Source organism: Genypterus blacodes, unplaced genomic scaffold (assembly GCF_046128005.1).
Source record: "Genypterus blacodes isolate CSIRO-AG114 ecotype Tasmania unplaced genomic scaffold, CSIRO-AGI_Gbla_v1 ptg000005l_1, whole genome shotgun sequence".
Taxonomy (NCBI): Eukaryota; Metazoa; Chordata; class Actinopteri; order Ophidiiformes; family Ophidiidae; genus Genypterus; species Genypterus blacodes.
Genome location: NW_027466819.1, coordinates 2103960 through 2125008, shown reverse-complemented (window position 1 = coordinate 2125008; position 21049 = coordinate 2103960). Strand labels below are relative to the sequence as shown.

Below are 21049 nucleotides of genomic sequence, written 5' to 3'. Positions count from 1 at the left end.
ATTAAATCAAATTGAGATACACAAGGGTTACTGTCATAATGTACCAAGACTTCTAGAGATAATTTTGGATTTACTTTTCAAATACGAAAAAACAGAACAGAAAGAATTAATCCTTTAAATCAACATCCTTAGAACGCATTTTGCTTATTTTAATAATGTAAACAAATCTTGTTTAATTTTCACATTTATTTTGCGGTGTAATATTACTGAATTAAAAAAAATGGAATAACCGCAAAACTCAACAGAAATGGGAAACATTCATTTGTGAGGGCTGATCTTTTTAACAATTTTATTATTTATTATAAATTCACCAAATACAATTTTTGTCAGAATTTATTTTTAAACTCAGAATAACATGAAACTAATTTGTGCGTCAAATCCGGACATATTTCATAAAATAATATTTATATTATACTATTAATAATATCATAATTCTCAGTTCAGCATTCATCTGGATGCATCACATGTACCAAGTCAAGCAGATTGATGAATCAATTCATTTTCACTCAATATGTTCCACTGCAATTTCAATCAATTCTCTTTCTTGCTCTTTATGTCTGATGGCACTGGAGTCACTATGAGGGGAAAACTCATCCTCCCCATTTGCACCATCATCTTCATCCTCATTTGTTTGTGATGGGTCGTCCAACAGAGAAGGCAGGCTGCCACCACGGAGAAGGTTTTTGCCCTTCTGCAGAAGTCTGTCGAGCCCATCCCCCACAGAACCCCTCACAGGTAAATACTGGGTGTTTAACAGAGCGTCTGCAGGCTGGTGGATCTCGAGATCCTCAACGCTCATCCTGCATGGAACCAACACGGGAGACATACAGTATGTAAAACTCAAGCTTCACATGTGATTGTTGTATATGAAACATAATTTTCCCAAACAGGACATATTCTGCAGTTTCTTACAGATGTGTATCCATATTTATTTATTTATTTGAAGCATTCAACAACGTTCAGAGATATAGATTGTCTGTTTTCTAGTTACTGGATTGCATTCTTGTGCAGCAGCAGGGGAAGTTTACCTCATATTGTAGGTGGAGCCTTTGAAAGCTGGTCTGAGAGTCTCTGCTGCAGTTGCCACAGTGTATGGGATGGAAAAGTGACTCTGTTTCCAGTGTTTGTCCTTCAAAGTTGGGGGCAGGTTCTGGTACATATCGTCCACTGCCAGCATGGATACCTATAGGTGCAACAAGACTCACGTGAGCACGCTGTGAAACACTGATGTCAGGTCAGAATGGACAGACTGTGGAGGACAACCTGAATATTTCTGTCAATCAGCTTGTTGGTTTCAAAGTCATCATCATCCTCTCCAAATGGATTAATGATCAACTCCCCCACCTGCAAATGGAAACACAGGCTAGTGTGTCTCTTTACAGACAGATCAAAACTTTCAAACTATTTCTCCTCCATCTCACCTTGAGCCAGCCGGTGTAGAAGAAGAACTGCAGCAGTGTGAAAAAAGGCACGTACAGGTCCATCTTGTGATCCTTGTATCCTTTCGAGGGGTTCAGGAATTGTCGGCCAATCAGACAGAAGGCAAAGAACGAGTAAACTGCAATAGTAACAACCTGCAGGGGAAAACAGTGATACAGCCATGAGATTACATTTGTGATGATAAATCTCAGGTGCTCTTGATAGAATGTTACATATCTGTCCTTACCTGAGTGTAGACCAGAGGGATGCTGATCCAGTCGTAGTGGAACAGAAGGCTGCACTTTCCTCTGTACTTATTAAGCTCCTGCAGACCCAGGAATGCAGTTAACATATGCAGAATTGTGACATAGGACTTTTACAGGCAGTGGCCGGAGTTTCCCTGTTGAACAAGAGAGCTTGAAGTACTCACATCCATCAGCAGCCTCAAAGCGATGTCATCCCTAACTCGACCCTCCTCTCTCGCCCTGGATGCCAGGTTTGCAAACCAAGTCAAAGGCATCCAGTACTTGTTGAAATCAGAGTGTAGAGACTCAAACTTCATCAGCTCCTGTGAAGTCATAAATCCTGCTCAGAGAGAAGAGAGAGACAGATGGGTTAGGAGGCATCAGGTGTAGAATACATACATCATCACAATTATCAGCTCTTACCAGAATCCACAATGTGCTCCAGAGTTGGGAAGCGTTTGTGGACGCGTGTGCTAATGGAGCGCAGAATAAGAACTGAAGATAAGTTGGCGTATCTCATGAGCGTGCGTCGCAGCAGGCGTCCCCTCTCATCGGCCCCGTGCACGTTACCAGACACCACCATCATCAGGTTATCAGGCAGGGGGAAGCTGGTGTACTGACCCCACCAGCGATTAAAGGCCAGGGTGACGTAGAATCCTGTTGTCAAGCACCACACACATCCTTTTCTTTAACATTTCTTTTAGATGTGGCTTGTATTGTGGAGAGTGGATTCAGTCAGACTCACCCAACACGAACAACACTGGGATGAAGTTTGTATTGGTGAACTGGTCGCAGTAGAGGGCGATACGTTCAAATACACCCTGCTGCCTGGATGTGAGGATGAACCTGCAGAAGACATCAAACATCTCCACTGAAAGCCCCCATGCATTGATTGATAGTAATCAGCAGAACTAAAAGATGAGATTTGGCCTCATTTACCTGTATAACAGACTGAAAAACAGGTACATGCCAGAAAACACCAGGAGCTCTTTGTACAGCAGCTTGTAGATGCTTCCCTTCCATCGAAACAGCAGCTTGGAGAAACCACCAAAGCTTGCATCGGCCACCTCCAGGCTATAAGACACTGTCATGGCTGTGAAGAGAAGGATACTCCTGTAAAAGAGCAAAATATCAAATCTAGATGTATTCTTCTTTGAAATGTGCCAACCTATTCTTAAAGGTGTCTTACCTGTGAATCCCCTGTGTCCCTCTGTCCTGGGCTCAGACTCACTGTCCTGGGAAGAACGATGCTTCCCCCCATCGCACCATTTAAAGCTCCATGTCAGACCTCATAATTCATCATCTTAAATTTATTGCCTGGGAACCTGATGGCCGAGGAATTCTCCTGCAGCAGGCATCACCAGGCACACACATCTCACCTAAATAGGAAAATTATGAAAAAACATTATTAGTCAAGTTGTTGTTAATAATAAAGCATATGGCCATGCGGCATTCATTCAGTCTCAACACTATCATTACACATGTGCACTTTGGGTTGCCAGATCTTTGTTGTCATCAAGGCCCGCCATTGTTATGTCAATGGAAAGGTGAAAGTAGCAGGTTTATTTGCTATTTACTATTTACTTGAAGAATGAAGACATGTTCAGGTTGCCATAAACTCACACATTTGAGACTTTATCTCAAAGCTCAGAGAATGATAATCATTCAGTATAGACTTCATACCTCACATGTTTGTCTGCAAGATTGGAGATACAAGGTTGTTAACTGAGTCATATCAATACAGTGAATAATCATTTTGGCTATAAGAAACTGTCATGGCTGTACAGAGCAGGATACTCCTGTGTGTGTGTATATGGTGGTAGTAGCACACAGTTAATAAACGGAGGAGTGTGTCTTTGATCACATAAACACAATCTTTGCTATATCCCTGAGTGCTTTTGTTATTTTGTTTCCTAATTCATGCTGCTTTCAGTTTGATAATTTATGAAATACAGTGCTTAGTTAAACCATAATAAACAAATAAAGCTGATTTTACAGACCAATATAAATCTGTTCTGAGATTAATATGTGCTTTATCTGAGAGCTTGGCATATTCTTAAGTATTATTTATCAAAAGAATGCATTGTTTGTACTAGCATTCCATTTCCAGATGCTGTTAAAATACCAGGGCAGTATTAAATAAATCTAATGCTGCTGTGCCGAGTGGGATAAACACAGATCGAGAGCCGAGCAGTGTGCAGCCTTTTACATTATTTACTCTTCAGGAAATCAGTGTCTGATAACAGGAGGCATCTTTACAGCACCATGCAGATCTGTCAGATGGGCACATCCCATCGTCTCTCAGCCTTTGTCACTGGCTGTTAAGCTCAGCTCGCTTATTTGTCTTTCACATCGTTACAGCGTTCCACGGTAAATATCTTTTGCAGCACAGTTTTATCCTCCTGCTCTGTTTGCTCTCTCCTGACAGGATATTTACAGTGCAATCTGTCCTCCATCAGAGCCCAGACAGCCGCTCACTCTACACTTCCCTATTCTCTGCAGGAACTCTGTGTCACACTCATTCAGCTGCAGTCGATTGAGTTTTGTAATTTTAGATTTACTGCATTTATTTCCAGTTGATTTATGCGTTTGTCCCACCGTCAACTTTGGTTTGGCTCACAAATGGTAGTTTCCCTCCCTGTTACTAGATGGCGCTCTTGTGGTGTGAAGTAAAGCTCATGGCCCCAGGCCCCCCTGCCTGCAGTGTGTTCATCTCCTAAACAAAGAGGCTTAAGGTGCTGTTGATGACAGAAAACATTAAAGAATATCTGACATATTTATCACTTTAAAGCTATTTGCCCTAGATCTATGTCAAATCTTCCCTCACCAACAAAATAGACACTTACCTGCTGATATTCAGACAATAAGTGAGGTTGAAATATAATTAGAATATTCTCTCATCAGTAGATTTGCTTAAGATATCAGGTTTATCTAATTTTTAGACATTTCTTTATGTATTTTGTCATGAGTCATTTTTCCTTCACAATGATAATGATTCATAATGTAAACTGCCACTACAATAGTCTGAAATAGATCCCAGTGCCACAAATATCTATTATCAACTCAATTAAGTGCTCAAGTGCTTCCCATTGAATCATATAAGTACATAAGTGAGGGAAGGATTTTTCACTTTTGTGTTGTGGTCTCAGTTCTAAAGCCGTCTGCCTGCCTGTGATCTTCATCATCCACAGATACTCCAAATCTCTCTGTGCGATCATATCCTGGCCTCAGCGGTTTGGTGATGTTCATGTTGAGACTTCAGAGACGCGGACACAGAGGGCAGTTTCATGCTGATTGCTAAGGTAACCCAATGCTGTAATTACAACTTCCCACGGTGAGTGAAATTAGATCTGAACACAAAGTGGGATTCCAGGTAGTAGAGGCTGGCCTGGGTCATTGTCGGGGCATAAGGAGCCAAGGGGCCACAGAAGAGATGTGAAACGTGAACTCATGACACACTTTGCTTTATTCTCTCCTCTCCTAACTTGTTTTTAATGTTTAATTGACACAATGCTGTGAGTAATAAAACTAAATTCTGCCAACAGAGATGAAAAAGCAGTGACTTTATTACACACCATTCCAGTAGTCCCATTAAAAGGTGAACACACATTATTTAGTCACTGTTAGTGCAGTTACATCACATCATTTAAGTTAATTCACTGAGCAAAAGTGATACAAAATTACAAAACACAACATTCAGTCCTTAACCTTGTTCAGTGTTTTCGCTACATCAATCCAAGTGACTTGACCTAAAGTGTTCTTTGTAATTTGGAAAACAATAAACCATATCATGAAGATTAAAATAAAATGAAAAAAAGCTTTGATAGAAAGTCTGTGAGAACTCATGAGGAAAACACATTCCAGGAAGTTCCACACCCTGAGCTCCTCCCACTCTCTGTGTCTTTCAATGAACTAATTAAGGAACGCAGCCACAGAGCTTTCCAGGCATCGGATAACAATAGAGTCTGAACATTCTGCACCTTCACGTTGTCTTTGGGTGTGATCTATTGTGCAGGTCTCCCCGAGTGTCTTAAGGGATTTTGTTGTTGTGATGTCAAGCATATTCCAATCTACACTTTGTGCATCTTTGATGATCTAGCAATGAAAAGCAGCAGAGTAAACATCCGTCCATTCACTCCTCTCATTGTTCTGCTCAAATATTTCTGGTTTTGCAGCTCAAGGTCAAAGAGTATACGCTTTATACATTAATAACAGGTCAGACTGGAATGCATACACCTGCCATAATAGAGTGAGGTACAATCAGATGCTAAAGCTGGCTTGGCAAAAGTAAACAGGAAGTATGATAATTCTACAAAACGTGCCCTGATCCTTGTCATAAACTTCACATGATTGCTTCATAAAACCGTTGCAGTGGAACCGTGTGTTTAAATATGAGGAATGTCTTTGTGCAAAGGTTTAAAGCCACAACATGAAAGTCATATTGGAAGTGAGAAAGTGTCTTTAGATGTGTGCTGAGAGAAAAAGTGGGCCTCCCTTTCAAATCGTCACAGCGTTCCTCAGGTCCCACAGGAAAAGCTCAGGATTAAATCACTTCCTCTTACATTGTGATACTGTGGTGTCCAGGCCGCGCTGTATCTGAGTCAACAGATCTCTCTCTGTCTCTCACACACACACACATTCACACACACACTCACACACAAAACGTCCCTCCTCTCCTGTCATGAGAGATCGACACTCTCGTAATCTCCATGGTCTGAGTCCTCCAGGTCGATGCCTGGCACCAGGCTGTAGTACTCAGTGGACTGGGTCAGGTAAGCCTTCTCCCTGTCACTGGAGTCTTTCATCACCTCCGTCACACTCACGGTGTCCAGCTCTCCTTTTCCGGCCCCGTCGGGCCCCTGGGAGCCCTGCCTCCCGTCTGTGAAGCCGGAGCAATGCGACAGAGTCCGTGGCAGCGAATCCACAGAGCCCAGTTTGATCTCCACGTCTTCATAGATGTCTCTGGTGCTGCCCAACAGGGTCGACGCCGGAGGCAGCAGCAGCTGATTCTTTAGGATCGACACATCTGTAGTTCTGTTCTGCTCTACAGCCACAGGTAGATGATTGGTGCGATGCTTCTGTCCATTGCAGTTGGACCTGGAGGCACCTTTCTTTGACGCAGCAAACGCAGGTGTTTCTTTCCTCTTCTTCTTCCTCCCACAGCACCAGCAGAGCACTAAGATCGAGAGGAGGAGGAGGGGAAGGACAATGAAGAGTGCAGTGAGGCCGGGTGGGCGGCACACATCGCCAGGCCTCACTGACCACACAGTCCGTCCAGCTACTTTGTCGGGGGAGGAACAAGTCAAGTTCCCCACCAGATGGTGCAGCTTGGTGGTCCTGTTAGCCTGGTGGCCTTCCTCCAGGCCTTCAATGAACAAACAGGAGCAGTCCCAGAGGTTCCCCTGCAGCTCCAGCCTTTGCAGACTGGGCTTCTGCAGTACAGAGCCAGGGAAGACGCGAAGCTGGTTCCCCTGTAGATTCAGCACCTGGAGGTTGTCAGAGTCCTGAAGGAAACCCTCAGAAATCCTCTCCAGCAGGTTGTTGCTCAGATCCAGCACCTTCAGGCCGGGCTGGCCTGCGAGGAAGTCTCTCGGCAAAGCAGTCAGTCTGTTGTGATTTAAGTAGACCTCTTGCAATGTGCGGGACTCTGATCCATTAATACCAATAAAACTGATATTACAGCTGGAAAGATCAAGAATCTCTATGTTGGTCTCATTGGTAAACACAGACCAGGACACATGGCTGAAAGCAGAGCCAGAGAAGTTCAGGCAGCAGACGTCAGCAGGCACGGTGGAGGGAAACTGGGACAAAACGGTAGCTGCTGGGCACTCACACCCACCCACCAGTCCATTCTTCACCAGGAGCACGGAAAGCAACAGGACACGCCAATGGCAGATCATATCTGAAACAGAAACTGCAAGAAAGAAAGAAAGAACTCAGACAGATTGATAGTTTTCTGAACCCTCCGCCCTTCCCCTCCTCCGTCTCTAACACACATATAATACAGGAGGGGATCCTCCTTATGAAGGCACACAGATGTAGACGGCTTCGTGCGCCTAGCAACACCTCTAAGGACTCCCGGTTGTTGTGGGTAGCGTGGGTGTTGTCATGGTGAAACATATCACTAGGGACCGGCGAGTCCAGAGTTTGGCTGTAGGAGAGGAAACAGATGCTGCCACGACTTTCACAGGAGGGCTCGGCTTTTGATAAACAGATGGGACTTAGACAAACACGTCTCCGGCAGGAATGAGCTCACTGGTTGATGAAGCCACGGGAGCCAAACACTGTCAACAAATTCAAATCATTGGCCTGCGAACTTGCGGGTCACTCCCAAACCTGTGTGACAGAATACACACTTACACACTGAGATGGATTTCCCTACAGAGTGTGGCAATACGATCTATAGTTTCAGGGGACAACAACGATGAAATCTTCATTCACTTTCTAAAATTAGAACATGCTGGTTGATCCTGACAGAGGAGAAAGTGGCCTGTGGTGGACATAAACACTGTCTTCCCCTAATGACTTACATTTGACGCAGGCAGGAAGAGGGAGAGAATGAGGGTGTTTGGTCGTGATGTCACACTTCCTCACACACCACAATAGAGCTGGAAAGCGGCTCTACAGTTAGAGAGGCAGGAATGTGCTAACTCCCCAACAACAGGGCCGATTCATGTACTGGTGGGGGGGCAAAGCAGGACCACCACTGTCAGCTGCAGCCTATAGGACCAGCGGAGACCACAAAGGCTCCAGCAGTGAGAAGCTCGCCTCACTGTTACATGGACAAGTCAACAGATGCATATCAACTAATGACTTCAAAGATTTCTAGTAAAAAACTATTTCATGACTAAACAGAACAGAAAAGCACCCAAAAAACCTGACTGAAGCTTTGTGCGTTAGTTATTTTTGACAGAAAGTAAAGCAGAGATGATTCCAGTCTGGAGTTTATATCAGCAGGCCATCGAACGTCTCCAACAATTGGAGGAAATATCCTGTGCAAGGTCGAGGAGGGGAACAGAGACATCCCAGGGTTCACTGGGCAAGAGGGCAGGGCACACACACACACACACACACACACACACAGTGTCAGATAAAGGGGCAGAGCTTTGTTAATGCGTTGGTTTGAGAGTTGACCATGTGAACCCCTATTGTGTGATATGTTTATTTCTGGCACTCAGACTTTGTGTGTACATATTATACTCCTTATACTTTGCACCTTGCGCCACATGGTACAAAGCTTTTGTTCCAGCTGATGATTATCTGATATTCAAAACTTCAGCTCTCAGAGGAAGAGAATGAAGCTACACGCTGGTTTGTGTGGCTCACATGTGGATGCTTCAGTCCAGCTGCTCACACCTCAACAAGGATGAAGCAAGACTCTGTGTGCATTGCCAAACACAAGTTAAGATAATTGAATCCTTTAAAAATGCCCAGGAGTCAAACTACCATCCCACCTAGATAACAGTGCAGTCTAAAGGTTAAACTGACTCTGACCACCTTTCAGAATCAGCAGGATTGGAGTCAATTCCTGTGGATTTAGGGACTTCTGTTTTTTTAGCTGGATTTTGAAGACACACTCACACCAGGATGCACTGAAACCCAGCAGGATGAGGATGAGGGCGAGGGCGAGGGCCCACCCAGGCTGGATTCTTTCAGGATTCGTCTCCTCTCTGGGTGTGTGTGTGTGATCAGTGATAAGAACAAGCATTATATCTGAAGAACATGGATGATCTCACTCTACAGTTATGTGTGTAGCTACAGCCTCCCTGGCTGAGGAGTAACAGTCCCACACACTCTCTGCTCATTTTGAAACAGCTTGACATCATAACATTTTAGTATGCAAAACAAACCACAACAATCAGAGCTATCATCATTGAATTCTCTCCATTTAGTACTGTAGTTACCTTTATAAGTGCCTGGTGATTAACATTATAACACACACAATGAAAACTCATCACTCATCAATATAAAGATGTATTTCTAACCTGTTTGTTTCCACACCTGTTTCCCCACCTTGCATTACCAGGGTGGAGCAGATGAGTGTGTCTCACCTGTGGTTGCCATGGCAGCCGCCTGTTGCTCTCTGTCAGATCAAAGCCATCAGATCTCAGGTTTTTATTCTGGATCCATACATCAGTCAGAGAACAGATAGCAGCAGCAGCAGCAGCAGCTTCTTCTTCCTCCTCTTCCTCTCTGCCTCCCATCAACTGCCCTGCTGTCTGAACCTCCCACTGCTCCTCCTGCTGAACTGTGGGTGTGTCAGTCCCTCAGAGCGGAATGTGGAAATTCAGCCGTGTGTGTGTGTGTGTGAGTGTGTGCGAGAGAGAGAGCGAGAGAGCGAGAGAGAGGAGAGAGAGAGAGAGAGAGAGAGAGAGAGAGAGAGAGAGAGAGAGAGAGAGAGAGAGAGAGAGAGAGAGAGCGAGAGAGAGAGAGACCATTCATTAGATGAGTTGTTGTGGTTTTTACCTTACTTTTCCAGATTGGCTGTGAAATCCCGGTACAAAATTAAAATGACCGCTTCGTGATCACAGTGCGCCCTCTGGTGGCTACATTAATTGTTCACCATACTGTAATATATTTAATTCAGTTTAATTCTCTAAAATAACTACAATTACATCCGGATTACCCTGTTAGCAGAGGCGTTACACAGTGAGATAACACTTATTTAACAATCTAAAATAACTTAATAATCATTGTGAATTGAGCAACGGCCTCCGTGTATTACTTTGATTTTATCTATTTATTTTGTATTTATTTTGTCTAATTAAATCTATAAATCTGTCTATGGGATAGACGCGATAGGGACAGCCGCTTTAAAAGTATCTGTATGTTCAGTGAATGACCACTAGATGGCAATATTGGACAGGATTTCCTTTGAATCTGACAACCAACAGACAAACACTACATGTACGTACATTTGACCTTTTATTCAGATATAAAAGAAAGATCCATCTTCATCTTCATACAGTCTATACATTGTTCAATAAACAACAATAAGAAAATCTCTGAATTATTAATATGCTACAGAATCAGTGTAAACATTTTTCCGGTTGGTCATTTTTAAGTCTCTGTAATAAGACAGAAAAGAGTGCAGGAGACTTATTGTAAACAATGCACACCCCCTCTGGCTGGTGATACTATAACACTGATAGAGACTAGACAGTAAACAAGTAAATACACTGTCTGGAAGCAAAAAGAAAGAAGAAGAAGAAGAAGCGTTGAAACAAAAGACGTAAATAAAGCATCCATAATGATTTCTGTCATAACTGCTGGAAGTCATTTGGTTATTTTGTGCCAGCGTGTGTTGGCGCCTCTCAGTCCATCACAGAGGAACCAAAGAGAAAACATTTGGTCTGGTTTAACTGTCAGGAGTCATCAGCACTGATCACTGCTAGCAGCGACACACAGGATGAGAAGGAATCCAGCCACTAGAGGGCAGCGCTGCTCTTTGATCCAGCTGTGTTCTGTACATTTTATACAGTGGATTTAAATGGTGATTTAAACGTTCAAGCGCCCTGTGAACTCTACTGCTCTTAAGTGTGAACTGACACCGCAGCATCAGGAAATACAAGTAGGATGGCCAAAACATGGAGTCTTGCTTAGTTTAAACAGCTTTACCAAGAGGAGTCTTTGTTTTGTAGAACCAGAAATGTGAAGTTTATCTTGAAATGTTGAAAACAGAGTTGTTAGAGCTTCCAGCTGTAAATACCTCAGGAGCAAAGACGTGATTGCATCTATTGTATCTGTCACCAGAGATTATGTGAACCCCCCCGCAACAGTACAACTTTATATCCTGTCTGATACACTTAAGAGCAGAATAGACAGATTGGAAGAGTTGTGGCTGAAGTTAAAAGCTTTGCTGCATCATGCATTAGACAAAAGTTCATGTATTATTAGAAAGTGGTCACATAGAGTTTTATGTGATGGGCTGCAAAATGAAGTTAGCGGTGCATTTGAAGAGGATCCCTTAAATTCAGACAAACTGATCTTTGCTGGTTGTGGTTGGACACAGATCACCTTCGCAGGACCGCCTAAATAGTTCAGACTAAGTTTGCTCTTTACTGTGAATCTCTTATTAATACTTTGCCCAGACTTCTTCTTTATCCGTTCATGTTTTCCATCTACCAGCAGCTCTGCCTCAGGGGCCTTTGTTCCTGCACTTGATATCATCTGCACATTTCCCACATCTGTTATTTGCGTGTTTACTCTATAGGTGTTGTTGTTGTTGTTGTTGTTGTTGTGTGCTGCTGTACAGTACATCAGAAGGCCACGCTGCGTTAGTCTTTGGGGAAATAAAGTGTATTTGTTGGCATATCTGGGTTGGGCATCACGAGTCCAGGTAGATGGAGTAGATCTGACTGAGGCAGCGGTCCACGCCTCCGGCCTGGAAGAGGAAGCTGTCGTCCGGGCATGAGGAGTAGCCGCCTCCAGCCTGACTCTGGAGGTCCTGCAGCAAGTCAAACCCTGAGCAGAGGAAAACAGAAAACAAAGGAGTTTTTATACACAGAATTAGATTTAGATTAGAACCCAAAAAATAACAATAATCGAATCTAAAGATGAAGTCTGACCTGCAGAGTGAGACGCAGAGGCATTTGTGTAATAACCAGCTGGTTCAAAGCCTCCATCACTGGCGGGTTGGAACAGTTTTCCTTCTCCAAACAGGCATCCTGAGGGAGGCACGGCAGGAACAATGGGTGAGGACAACAGCCAGGCCTCTGATACACAGACATGTCAGGTGGAGGGCTGCAGTACCTTGTTGCTCTGAGAGCTGATGCTGTTGTTGTTGTTGTTGTTGTTGTTGATGTGGCTGTTGGTGGTGCTGGTTGTAGTTCTTGTTGAAGCACTGCAGCCTGATGTCCGGTCGGTCTGCTGTGGAGCTCAGATCAGACATGAAGGATGATGCCAGGCGGTTCCTGTTACCATACCAATCACAACAACAGAAATATTTAAGATTAAGTTATATTTCGATCATACATGGGTTGATTGATAAGTTCCGAGCCTTCCACACAATGAGGATCTGTAACATTATTTGTGGAAATGATAGAATTATTTGGCCTCTTTGCACATCAGCTGCAGCTGCAACCATTAGAGGAATTTAGACTTCAAATGTACAAACTAGGCAACATGCAGGGTTTAGTTTTATGTTTTACTGTATATATACTTGCTGGCTGCTGTTCATGATTGTGGTTTTAAATTAATTCAGCAACCGTATTCACCTGATTTGCCCCCCCCCCCCCCCTTCTGTGCTAGGCTCGTAATTAATCAGTCAACTCCAATCAATTCTTTCACAGCAAGCATTAAAATGGATTAAAAACAGAAAGAATCGGGCCAAACAAATAGCATCTAAAGTGGAAGCATTTTTGAGGTGAATGGAGAAAAGATTCCTTGAAAACAGATAATCGAGTCTTTGTTTTCATTCTCTTCCAGCTGTTTCTCCTCTTCTTCATTCTGCTGACCTGTTAGGAACTTTCTCTCCAGATTCATTAACTTCACCACCAGATTTCCGAGCGTCTCTAGTCTCTACTGAGGAAAGTAAAATGCTGAGGGTGTAATAAGTCCATCATTAGTGCAGCTTTGCACTAATAGTCATATTTAACGATCACAAGCAGCCTGGAACTCTACCCCCCCTCCCAACAGCAATCCCTCATCTCTGACCTTTCTTTCTTTATAAGTAATTGCTATAATCTGGGTTTTAATCATAAAAATTTCGCCCATCAATCTCACGACTCAGTTTGTGTTGAGCAACAACTGTGATTGATTTTAAAGCTGGGTTGAGTTATTTTAACGAAAGGTAGGTTGGCGGGGGGTGGGGCGGGGGGAGGGGGCTGTATCCATCTCTGGGCTGCAGGAATGTGCTGACTGTGCACAAACAGCACGGTGACTCAACATGGAAACAGATGAGTCAGTGAAGCCAAGTATGAGAAGACGAAAGAAAAGCAATGGAATCTCTCTCAGAGGAGATACGCAGCTGAAAAACGCTCAGTGTGGTGTTTGAGTATGCGACCCCCCCCACCCCCCCACCCCCGCACCGACCCCCTCCTTCAAAGACTTTGCTCTCAGCGGTCCATGTGAGCCTAAGAAGTCTCTTGGATGATGTACTGTAGCTTATTGGACCCCGGGGAGCCAAACAGCCCGGGTTTGTGCTGGAAAGGCTTTTAGTGGGCTTCATAAACAAGCCAGGCCCTGTCACAGATACTGATGGCAGCCGGCCCGAGCACCCTCCATACTCACATCTAACCCGCTACAAAACCTTTACAAAAAAAAGGGAACTGTTTGGAGATTTCTTTACATATCTATCATTTCTCGTCCCAAGTTCCCTTTATTACCCATTTCCCATGTCAAATGATATTATGTTTAATTTAACGTTCCCCTTTTTCGGCCGAGAAACATAATAAAAGCCAAAATTAATCAGAGGAACTTTTTGAAACCCAAACTGATATAACTTACAGATGGCTGCGGCTTCCCAAGGTAATAAAGACCAGGCTTTGTATAAGATTATGTAAACAAAGTGAGCTTTGATATAGTACCACTGCTGAAATAAATGTGTGCAGCTTTGCCACGATGACTCCCAGCTTGAAGAATTCCGCACTTCTCTGCCCTGCAAAAACAGGAATTCTGAGGAAAGTCTTGAGATTTTTTTACGATGATTCAATCCCTTTTTTTTTAATACTTACCCAAGGCAAAGTAACCTTATAAACACCATATGCACTACATCAGGCGCTTTGAAAGGTTTTTGAAGCAAGTACCACCTCTGAGTAAACCAAAACATCTAAGCACTACCTCATCCACAAGCAAGCACCAAGTCCATGAAACACCAGAGAAGAACCTCATCTGCTTGGTATTTTCACACCTTTAACTGCTGCGAGGCTACAAGTCCCACAAATCCACGACAAATCCATGACTAAATACTCTAATCCAGATCTGTCCGTTCTCTTAATGTCCTTCTGTCCGCACGAAGCCTGAAGCTGAGAAATTTATAGTATGAGCGCCAAATAAATCCTCCCCAGGAGATCAGTTGGGCGAATTAAAAGAGAATAAATCTTAATGGAACTGATGGTTTAGTTTTGGCCACAGGGGGGCGCTGCAGGTACCGCATAAATACACCGAGCACAGTTTGGGTTATTATGAAACTGGTCTGGATTTGGCCTCATGAGGTATTCAGCCTGATTTCCAGCTTTAAAGGACAACAAACAAGCTTGACAAGAGGACTGGGTGTTTGATTAATTACGACATCATCAATATCCCAAAACATCTGAAAAGAAACGGCTCAATTTTGAATTCATAACAGCTCATTTTGTCTGTTATTCAGTCTCCAAACATGCAGTTATACAGATGCTCTCTTGCCAGATGTTGTTCCTGTGTGAGAGTGTCTCCAGGTTCTGCTGCTTCTTCTTCTCCAGAGCGTTTTCTTGCAGTGTCGGTTCCCCTCAGCGGACCCACAGCGATCACAGCCGACCTTGACCGCAAACAACTGCATCTGTTCCACGGCTTACATTCTTTGAACGCTGCAACAACATAGCTGAAATGTCAGATCCCCGCCGTGCGTGACCTGCAGCGCCAATCTGTCGTCCTGTGGTCAGAACGGCCAAACATCTCCGACGCACGAGTTTAACAGAGAGCCCACGCCTGAGGGAGCGGCTGTCAGCGCGACCTCGAGGAAACTGCTCCTCCGCTCATATGTTACCGGCTAAACCCCTTCATCACTCACTTTTTCATTTCAACTAACTGCAGCCAGCTGCTGGATTCCTATCAGGAACGTCAGGAATCCTTCACGCAGACGTTAAGATCTTTACCTTGTCATCACAGTTTGTGCGTCCATCAGCGGTAGAAGCGGCGTGGGGACAGTGGAAAAGTACTCTCTTTACAAGGAAACATCCTGCATTCAAACCAGTAATCTGTGTCCTGCATGCCACCAGGCTTTAAGTCACACTCTGAAGATACTCTGCATGAAGTACTGCAGCCTCTAAGTGCTTTCTGATGACCTTTCACCTTGAAACGTCTGTATTATTAATATAAAGTAGCTGAAAGAATGCAGATACATGCATAGGGATCCATAAGCTTCATTCAAAGGTCTACAAACCTGCTGAGTAACCGCCAATACCTTCTTGATGCTCAATGACCTCGTTCAGGCGTAAATGACCTGATAAAGTATCACTTTAATACATGGCTGCCTTTCAATAGCAGCTTGCTTTGGCTGGACGGGAGGACGGATCAGTCAGTTTAAATGCAGGTGCGTCTCTGTGCAGTCAGAAGTCAAACTGTTCTGAGTTTGGCTGTCCAGACTGCAACATGTCCCTGGATCAGAGCTGTAAATGTATGGAATCCAGATGGAGATTGAGGCTGATCAGAGGAGCCACCGATCGTAGCTGAGAGTGCGTTTGGTTCACGTGAAAATGATCTAAATAGAATAACATGTCTGGAGATGTCAAACATTTTGGTGTTTTGGCTCAGGAGTCACTCTAAGCTTCATTACTTCTCCTTTCCTTCTAAGTGTATAATAGCGTTTCTGTGTGTGCGAGCCATCCCAGCCAGGCCGCCTCTATCTGATGGATACGTCACGCCCAGAAACCGATCCAGCGCTCCACCACAAAACACACAAACACTGCACGTCACAAACACACGCTGACGGACGAGCTTTAGAGCGCGCCGAAATCCCTCATGTATTAAATAATTAAAAGAAGTCAGAGCGGCTGGACTCGGCCAGGGTAAACACACACACACACACACACACACACACACACACACACTGGCCTGGCTATGAAGTCAGAGCTGCACGCTGGCTGCTGCCTGCGAGGAGGAGATCAGTCACTTTCACGTGTTTTAACATCTCGCTCAGCCATTTTGGGAGGGAACAAGTGTGTGTGTCTGGTGTTGGCTTTGGCAGAACCTTCACGGGCCGCAGCACCGACGGGACCCTGTGACATCCTCGGCCTCTACGGAGACCTGAATGGACGGACTGTGCAGGGCTGCGGGGAGATGCTGCTGCGGCGAGAACACACACACACACACACACACACACACACACACACACACACACACACACACACACACACACACACACACACACACACACACACACACACACACACACACACACACACACACACACACACACACACACACCAATGCTGGAGTATTGAGGCTGATATTGATGTTATTAGTGTGTGAAGCTCTTAATAGAAGTGAAAATTGCAGCACACTTGAACTTTAGATCGAAGTCTTAACCCACAAAAATGCCACATTGGCCCATATCACCCCCCCCACCCCCCACCCCCGACCCCTCCTGTGTGTGTGTGTGTGTGTGTGCCTCTCTCTTTCTCTCTCTCTCTCTCTCTCTCAATGCATTGATGCCTTTGTTGTTAATGCGATGGCCATTAAAAGTGTGTTTACAGTGATTCTGACGCCTCTCTGTGTGTGAGCCGCTGTGCTTCAGGGGTTCAGCTGCCTCCTCGCCTCCGCTTTTTTAACGGCATTGACAAAATTTGTCTCAGTTTACGGGAGACCTAAGTTCTGTGGCCTCCGACAAAGCCAATCAGAGCCACCGCAATACCTCCATCTGTGGCGATAATGCCTCTGGTTTATTCAAGAATGTGTACGCTCACGTCTCTCTGGCTCTTTCCAGGCAAGAGAGGCCAAGAAACGTAAAAATCATTACGGTCACATGGAAACAGGATTCTTTTTTAGGACTCAAACATATTTCAGGTTGAAACGGGACGCCGGGCCGTGAGAAGCGCCGGGAGGGAAGGATGCTTCATGCTACGCTTTCCATTTAAATGATCTCCAGTTTCTTCTGCTACGTGGATCCGAGCCACCAAAGGGTGAAACACTCACAGCTGAACAGCCACAACCAAACCACACTGGAGCTCATATCGCTCTGGAAAAGTGGTGAAGTTGCATGTTTCAGCTGATGAGAGGAGCAGGTGGGTTGATGTTCACCGGCATCTTCATCCTCTGAAGATGAAGGGAAGCTGCATGTTTGGCCTGGATGTCCTGGAATAGTGTGTGTGTGCATGTGTGTGTGAGAGTAGGGAGGGATCTGAATCAAATCATTCTGAGATTTGATGATGATCACTTGGATTGGTTGTGACATGCTGAGGCTGGAGTCCAGAAGCTCCAAACGGTGAAGCAGAAAGCTGAACCTCATCAAAACAGAGGAAAACCTACTGCCTGGCCTGCGTGTGTGTGTGTGTGTGTCTGTGTGTGTGTGTGTGCATGCTTGTGCCAGCACGTAAAAGTAAAGTAAACGCCCTAACTTGCGATATTACATCATTTAAAAAATGTGTTTGCTTATTTAAGTTAAGTTCATTTGACTGTCAAAGCAGAAATAAAGGGATTGAACAAAAACATCATGAGGGCAGCAGAGATTGACACAATGTGTTTGAGTCCTGCAGCAAATTAACAAACAAACATCACAACAAACATAAACTCACTGGTGGAGGTCAGAATTAACCTCTGATGTAATAACTACTGGTCAACTGCCACTGAGCAAGGCATTCCTTGTCTAAGTGGAAGCAATAAGAAAGCAGCAGTGTGTCTGCTCCCAGGAGTGTGTGTGAGAACGTGGAGCTGATGAAGATGGATCGTCTCCCTCAAAGCGTCTCTGAATGAATAACGAGCGACACGTCTCCACCTGCGTCCTCTGGCACTCACCCGTCTCTCAGGCTCGTCAGTGAAGACATCGGGCTGCTGGCGTCAAAGCTTCCCTCCAGGCTCGTATACCGGGAGCAGAAGTCTGCGGGCGGAGGGAGAAACCCGGAGCTCCCTCGGTTCTGGAAGGCGCCGGTGCTGCTGCTGCTGCTGCCGGAGTAAACGCCTGGAAGAAACCAAACGCCAAAGCATTGAAGTGTAACGCCTGATACCTGCAAGGAGGCCCGGAGGTCCAAGAACAACGTATTAGGTAACAATCCTTTTGTTCTGCTGGAATGTTGTTTGTGAAACTCTATTGTTTGAGCTGAAGTGATGTTTTGTGCAGTTTTATTGTGTTTACTGGAGAGGCAGCCAATAGATTTTAAGGTTTAAGATTAGCACAATACTGATAAAGAGAAGAGTCCCCTTGGGAAATGTTTGGAATTAAACACTGACATGCTTGTTTCTTCCTGAATAAACATCGCTTGCAGGGCGCCGTTTGAGGCTTTTCCCCCTCAAAGTCTTCTGGGTAAAACTGCAAGTAGTCTGAAGTAATGGACATGGACAGCTCTCCTGGACGCTCGCTCTCCTCGCCGCTCCTCTGCCAGCTGAGGCCTCGGCGTACCTGACAGTTTCTTGATCCCGGTTCAGCCATTGAGAGGGAAAGAAACAGAGCTTGGCCGAATTGTACGGATTGGGGAAGGCTGAAGGACGGGCGGCGAGGGGGCCAAGACGCCCGCAGCCAGTGCCCGGTAATTGGACAAGGTAAACACTGGCATGATGAGCTATCATCGCAGGAATGGGAGAGGAGGAGGGAGGAGGAGGAGGAGGGAGAGGGAGAGGGCGAGGAAAGGAGCAAATGAGGCCATGGGAGAAAGTGAAAGAGACAGCTTAACAGCCCAGGTGTTCGGGCAGTCGCTCTCTCTCTCTCTTTCCCTCCTTTCCACAGAGGTGTCGGAGGGCCACAGAGCCGTTTTCGCTACCGTTTCATCTGAGCTCTTACCTGTGAAGTCATCCAGGCCTGGCAGAGGGGAGCTGCCGCTGCCCCGGTGGGAGGCGGCCGAGCTGTGGAGACGCTGCCTGGCCAGACAATCGGTCAACATGTCGGCTTCCAGCAGAGAGTGAGCTTGAACCTGTCAAACGAGACGACACACAGATACGCATGTAGACGGAGCCCAGAGAGAGGAACGTGTAATGTGCTACATCTGGGGTTTAAGATTCCACACTGGAGGAGTGTGTGAGCGCAGAGGTGCCAAGTGCTGAGTACTTTTAGTGAAGTACAAGCTTAACTTCAGGCTCAAAGTACTAGAACTGGATATTTTCATTGTGTTGGCCTTCTACTTCTACTCAGGTTGTACCTGATGTGTATGTGATTGGCTAAGATGTATGAAAACAATCTTAGAGGTTAATTTCAGCCTGAACGCGTCTTGATTCCTCATTTCTTTCCTTCCGATCCTTTTAAAGCAGCAATCTGTAAGTTCTGCCTCATGACTGACAGCCGAGGCCGTGAGCCCCCTTGTGGATATTGTTGGTACTCCCCCCTCTGCCTTCTTTCTTCAATTGAAATACCACTTTGCACATTTTGCTAGACGTCAGTTACATTTACTTGAGTATTTTTCGGTCGTGCGACAGCGTTTTTCCTTGAATTAGCTTGAGTAAGATGGTAAGAGTTCCCCGTCCCTGTGTGACGCCGGCCTGCAAGTAAAGCTCTGATGTCCTGCAGTGATGTTGGGCAACGTTCAACCCCACAGAGCCCAGTTTCAAAAGATTCATTTCTCTTCTGATTAACTTTCATACTGTAGATCAATTGAAAGTGTCTTTCCTCAGGCGATACACAACTGTTCTTCTTTTTTTCTAAATGACGCTTTTGCACCAGATGCCTGTTTCTCGTTTCGTCTTGTAATCCAACTTCTTTCGCTACAAAACCCCGAAATCTTATTAGGCAATATTATTCCAAAATGTTCACAAAGTTGAGTCAAGCATTAGCAGAAGATCCTGGGGGAATATTCAAAACAATTCATTGACAGGCAGCTCCAGGACTGAGGAGAAACTCATGAGGAACACCCAGGAACCACAATAAAGATCCGCACCGTCGGCCAAGAAATGTTCACTCGAAGCCGTGTTTATGAAGATATGGACCTCAATAACCGTGACGCATCAGCTGGAAGAGACGCACAACCGTGAGGAGTTAATGAAGTTTGATATTTCAAAGTCCCATCCAGCCCCACAGGGTTTAGTGCAGCGCAGGGCGTGTTGGCCATGTCGCAGCTCACACGCACACGTGGTTCTGTTTAAGCCAAACAAGGCCTGGGAATACACACGAAGCTCCGATGTCACTCACAGTCCATAGAAAACAAACAAGGCCCAGATAACACCGAACAATAGGCTCCCTATGCTGACTTCCAGAGAGTGTGTGTAATACTTTGTTTTGTTGTATTTCATTCGACTCAATCATAAACATTCTCTCTCTCTCTCTCTCTCTCCTTCTCTCCCTCTCTCTCTCTCCTCTCTCTCTCTGTTATAGGAAAACTATGGATGGATGAATTTGATCTGCACGTATTCATTCATGCATTTCTTCCTAAAACGTTGTCAGGTTTATCGAGTAAAGTGTTTGGAGTTGACATTTTAACAGATTTTAAGGCCGATACAGATATTACACAACACTTTACGCCACTTTTGTGTCCTTCTTCATTGAATTCAGCCATTGTCACAAATTTTAATCAGATCTAATCTAACCTAAGGGGCTATTTGATTACACA

At 44.9% G+C, this 21049-nt stretch overlaps 3 protein-coding genes across 3 annotated transcripts in view; all 3 read right to left on the bottom strand.

Annotated features, from left to right (window-relative positions):
- Positions 1-1024: 1024 nt before the first annotated feature.
- On the bottom strand, positions 1025-2755 carry best4 (bestrophin 4). The gene is made up of 8 exons (XM_076147789.1): positions 2604-2755; positions 2410-2510; positions 2088-2321; positions 1850-2004; positions 1667-1744; positions 1422-1574; positions 1264-1344; positions 1025-1183 (listed from the first exon to the last, which is right to left on the bottom strand). Exons 1-8 carry the CDS (start codon positions 2753-2755, stop codon positions 1025-1027), a joined length of 1113 nt encoding a protein of 370 aa, XP_076003904.1.
- A 2457-nt stretch (positions 2756-5212) lies between these two features.
- On the bottom strand, positions 5213-9921 carry LOC142996432 (uncharacterized). Its single transcript, XM_076147435.1, has 2 exons — positions 9716-9921; positions 5213-7578 (listed from the first exon to the last, which is right to left on the bottom strand). Exons 1-2 carry the CDS (start codon positions 9726-9728, stop codon positions 6344-6346), a joined length of 1248 nt encoding a protein of 415 aa, XP_076003550.1. The 5' UTR covers positions 9729-9921; the 3' UTR covers positions 5213-6343.
- A 697-nt stretch (positions 9922-10618) lies between these two features.
- glis1a (GLIS family zinc finger 1a) overlaps positions 10619-21049 on the bottom strand; it is a 32730-nt gene continuing 22299 nt past the window's right edge. The window contains exons 5-9 of the mRNA XM_076148322.1: positions 19294-19423; positions 18315-18477; positions 12417-12577; positions 12233-12331; positions 10619-12128 (exon numbers count right to left, since the gene is read on the bottom strand). Of these exons, the coding sequence (XP_076004437.1) occupies positions 11992-12128; positions 12233-12331; positions 12417-12577; positions 18315-18477; positions 19294-19423 (690 nt within the window). The 3' untranslated portion in view covers positions 10619-11991. The remainder of the gene's footprint in view (positions 12129-12232; positions 12332-12416; positions 12578-18314; positions 18478-19293; positions 19424-21049) is intronic.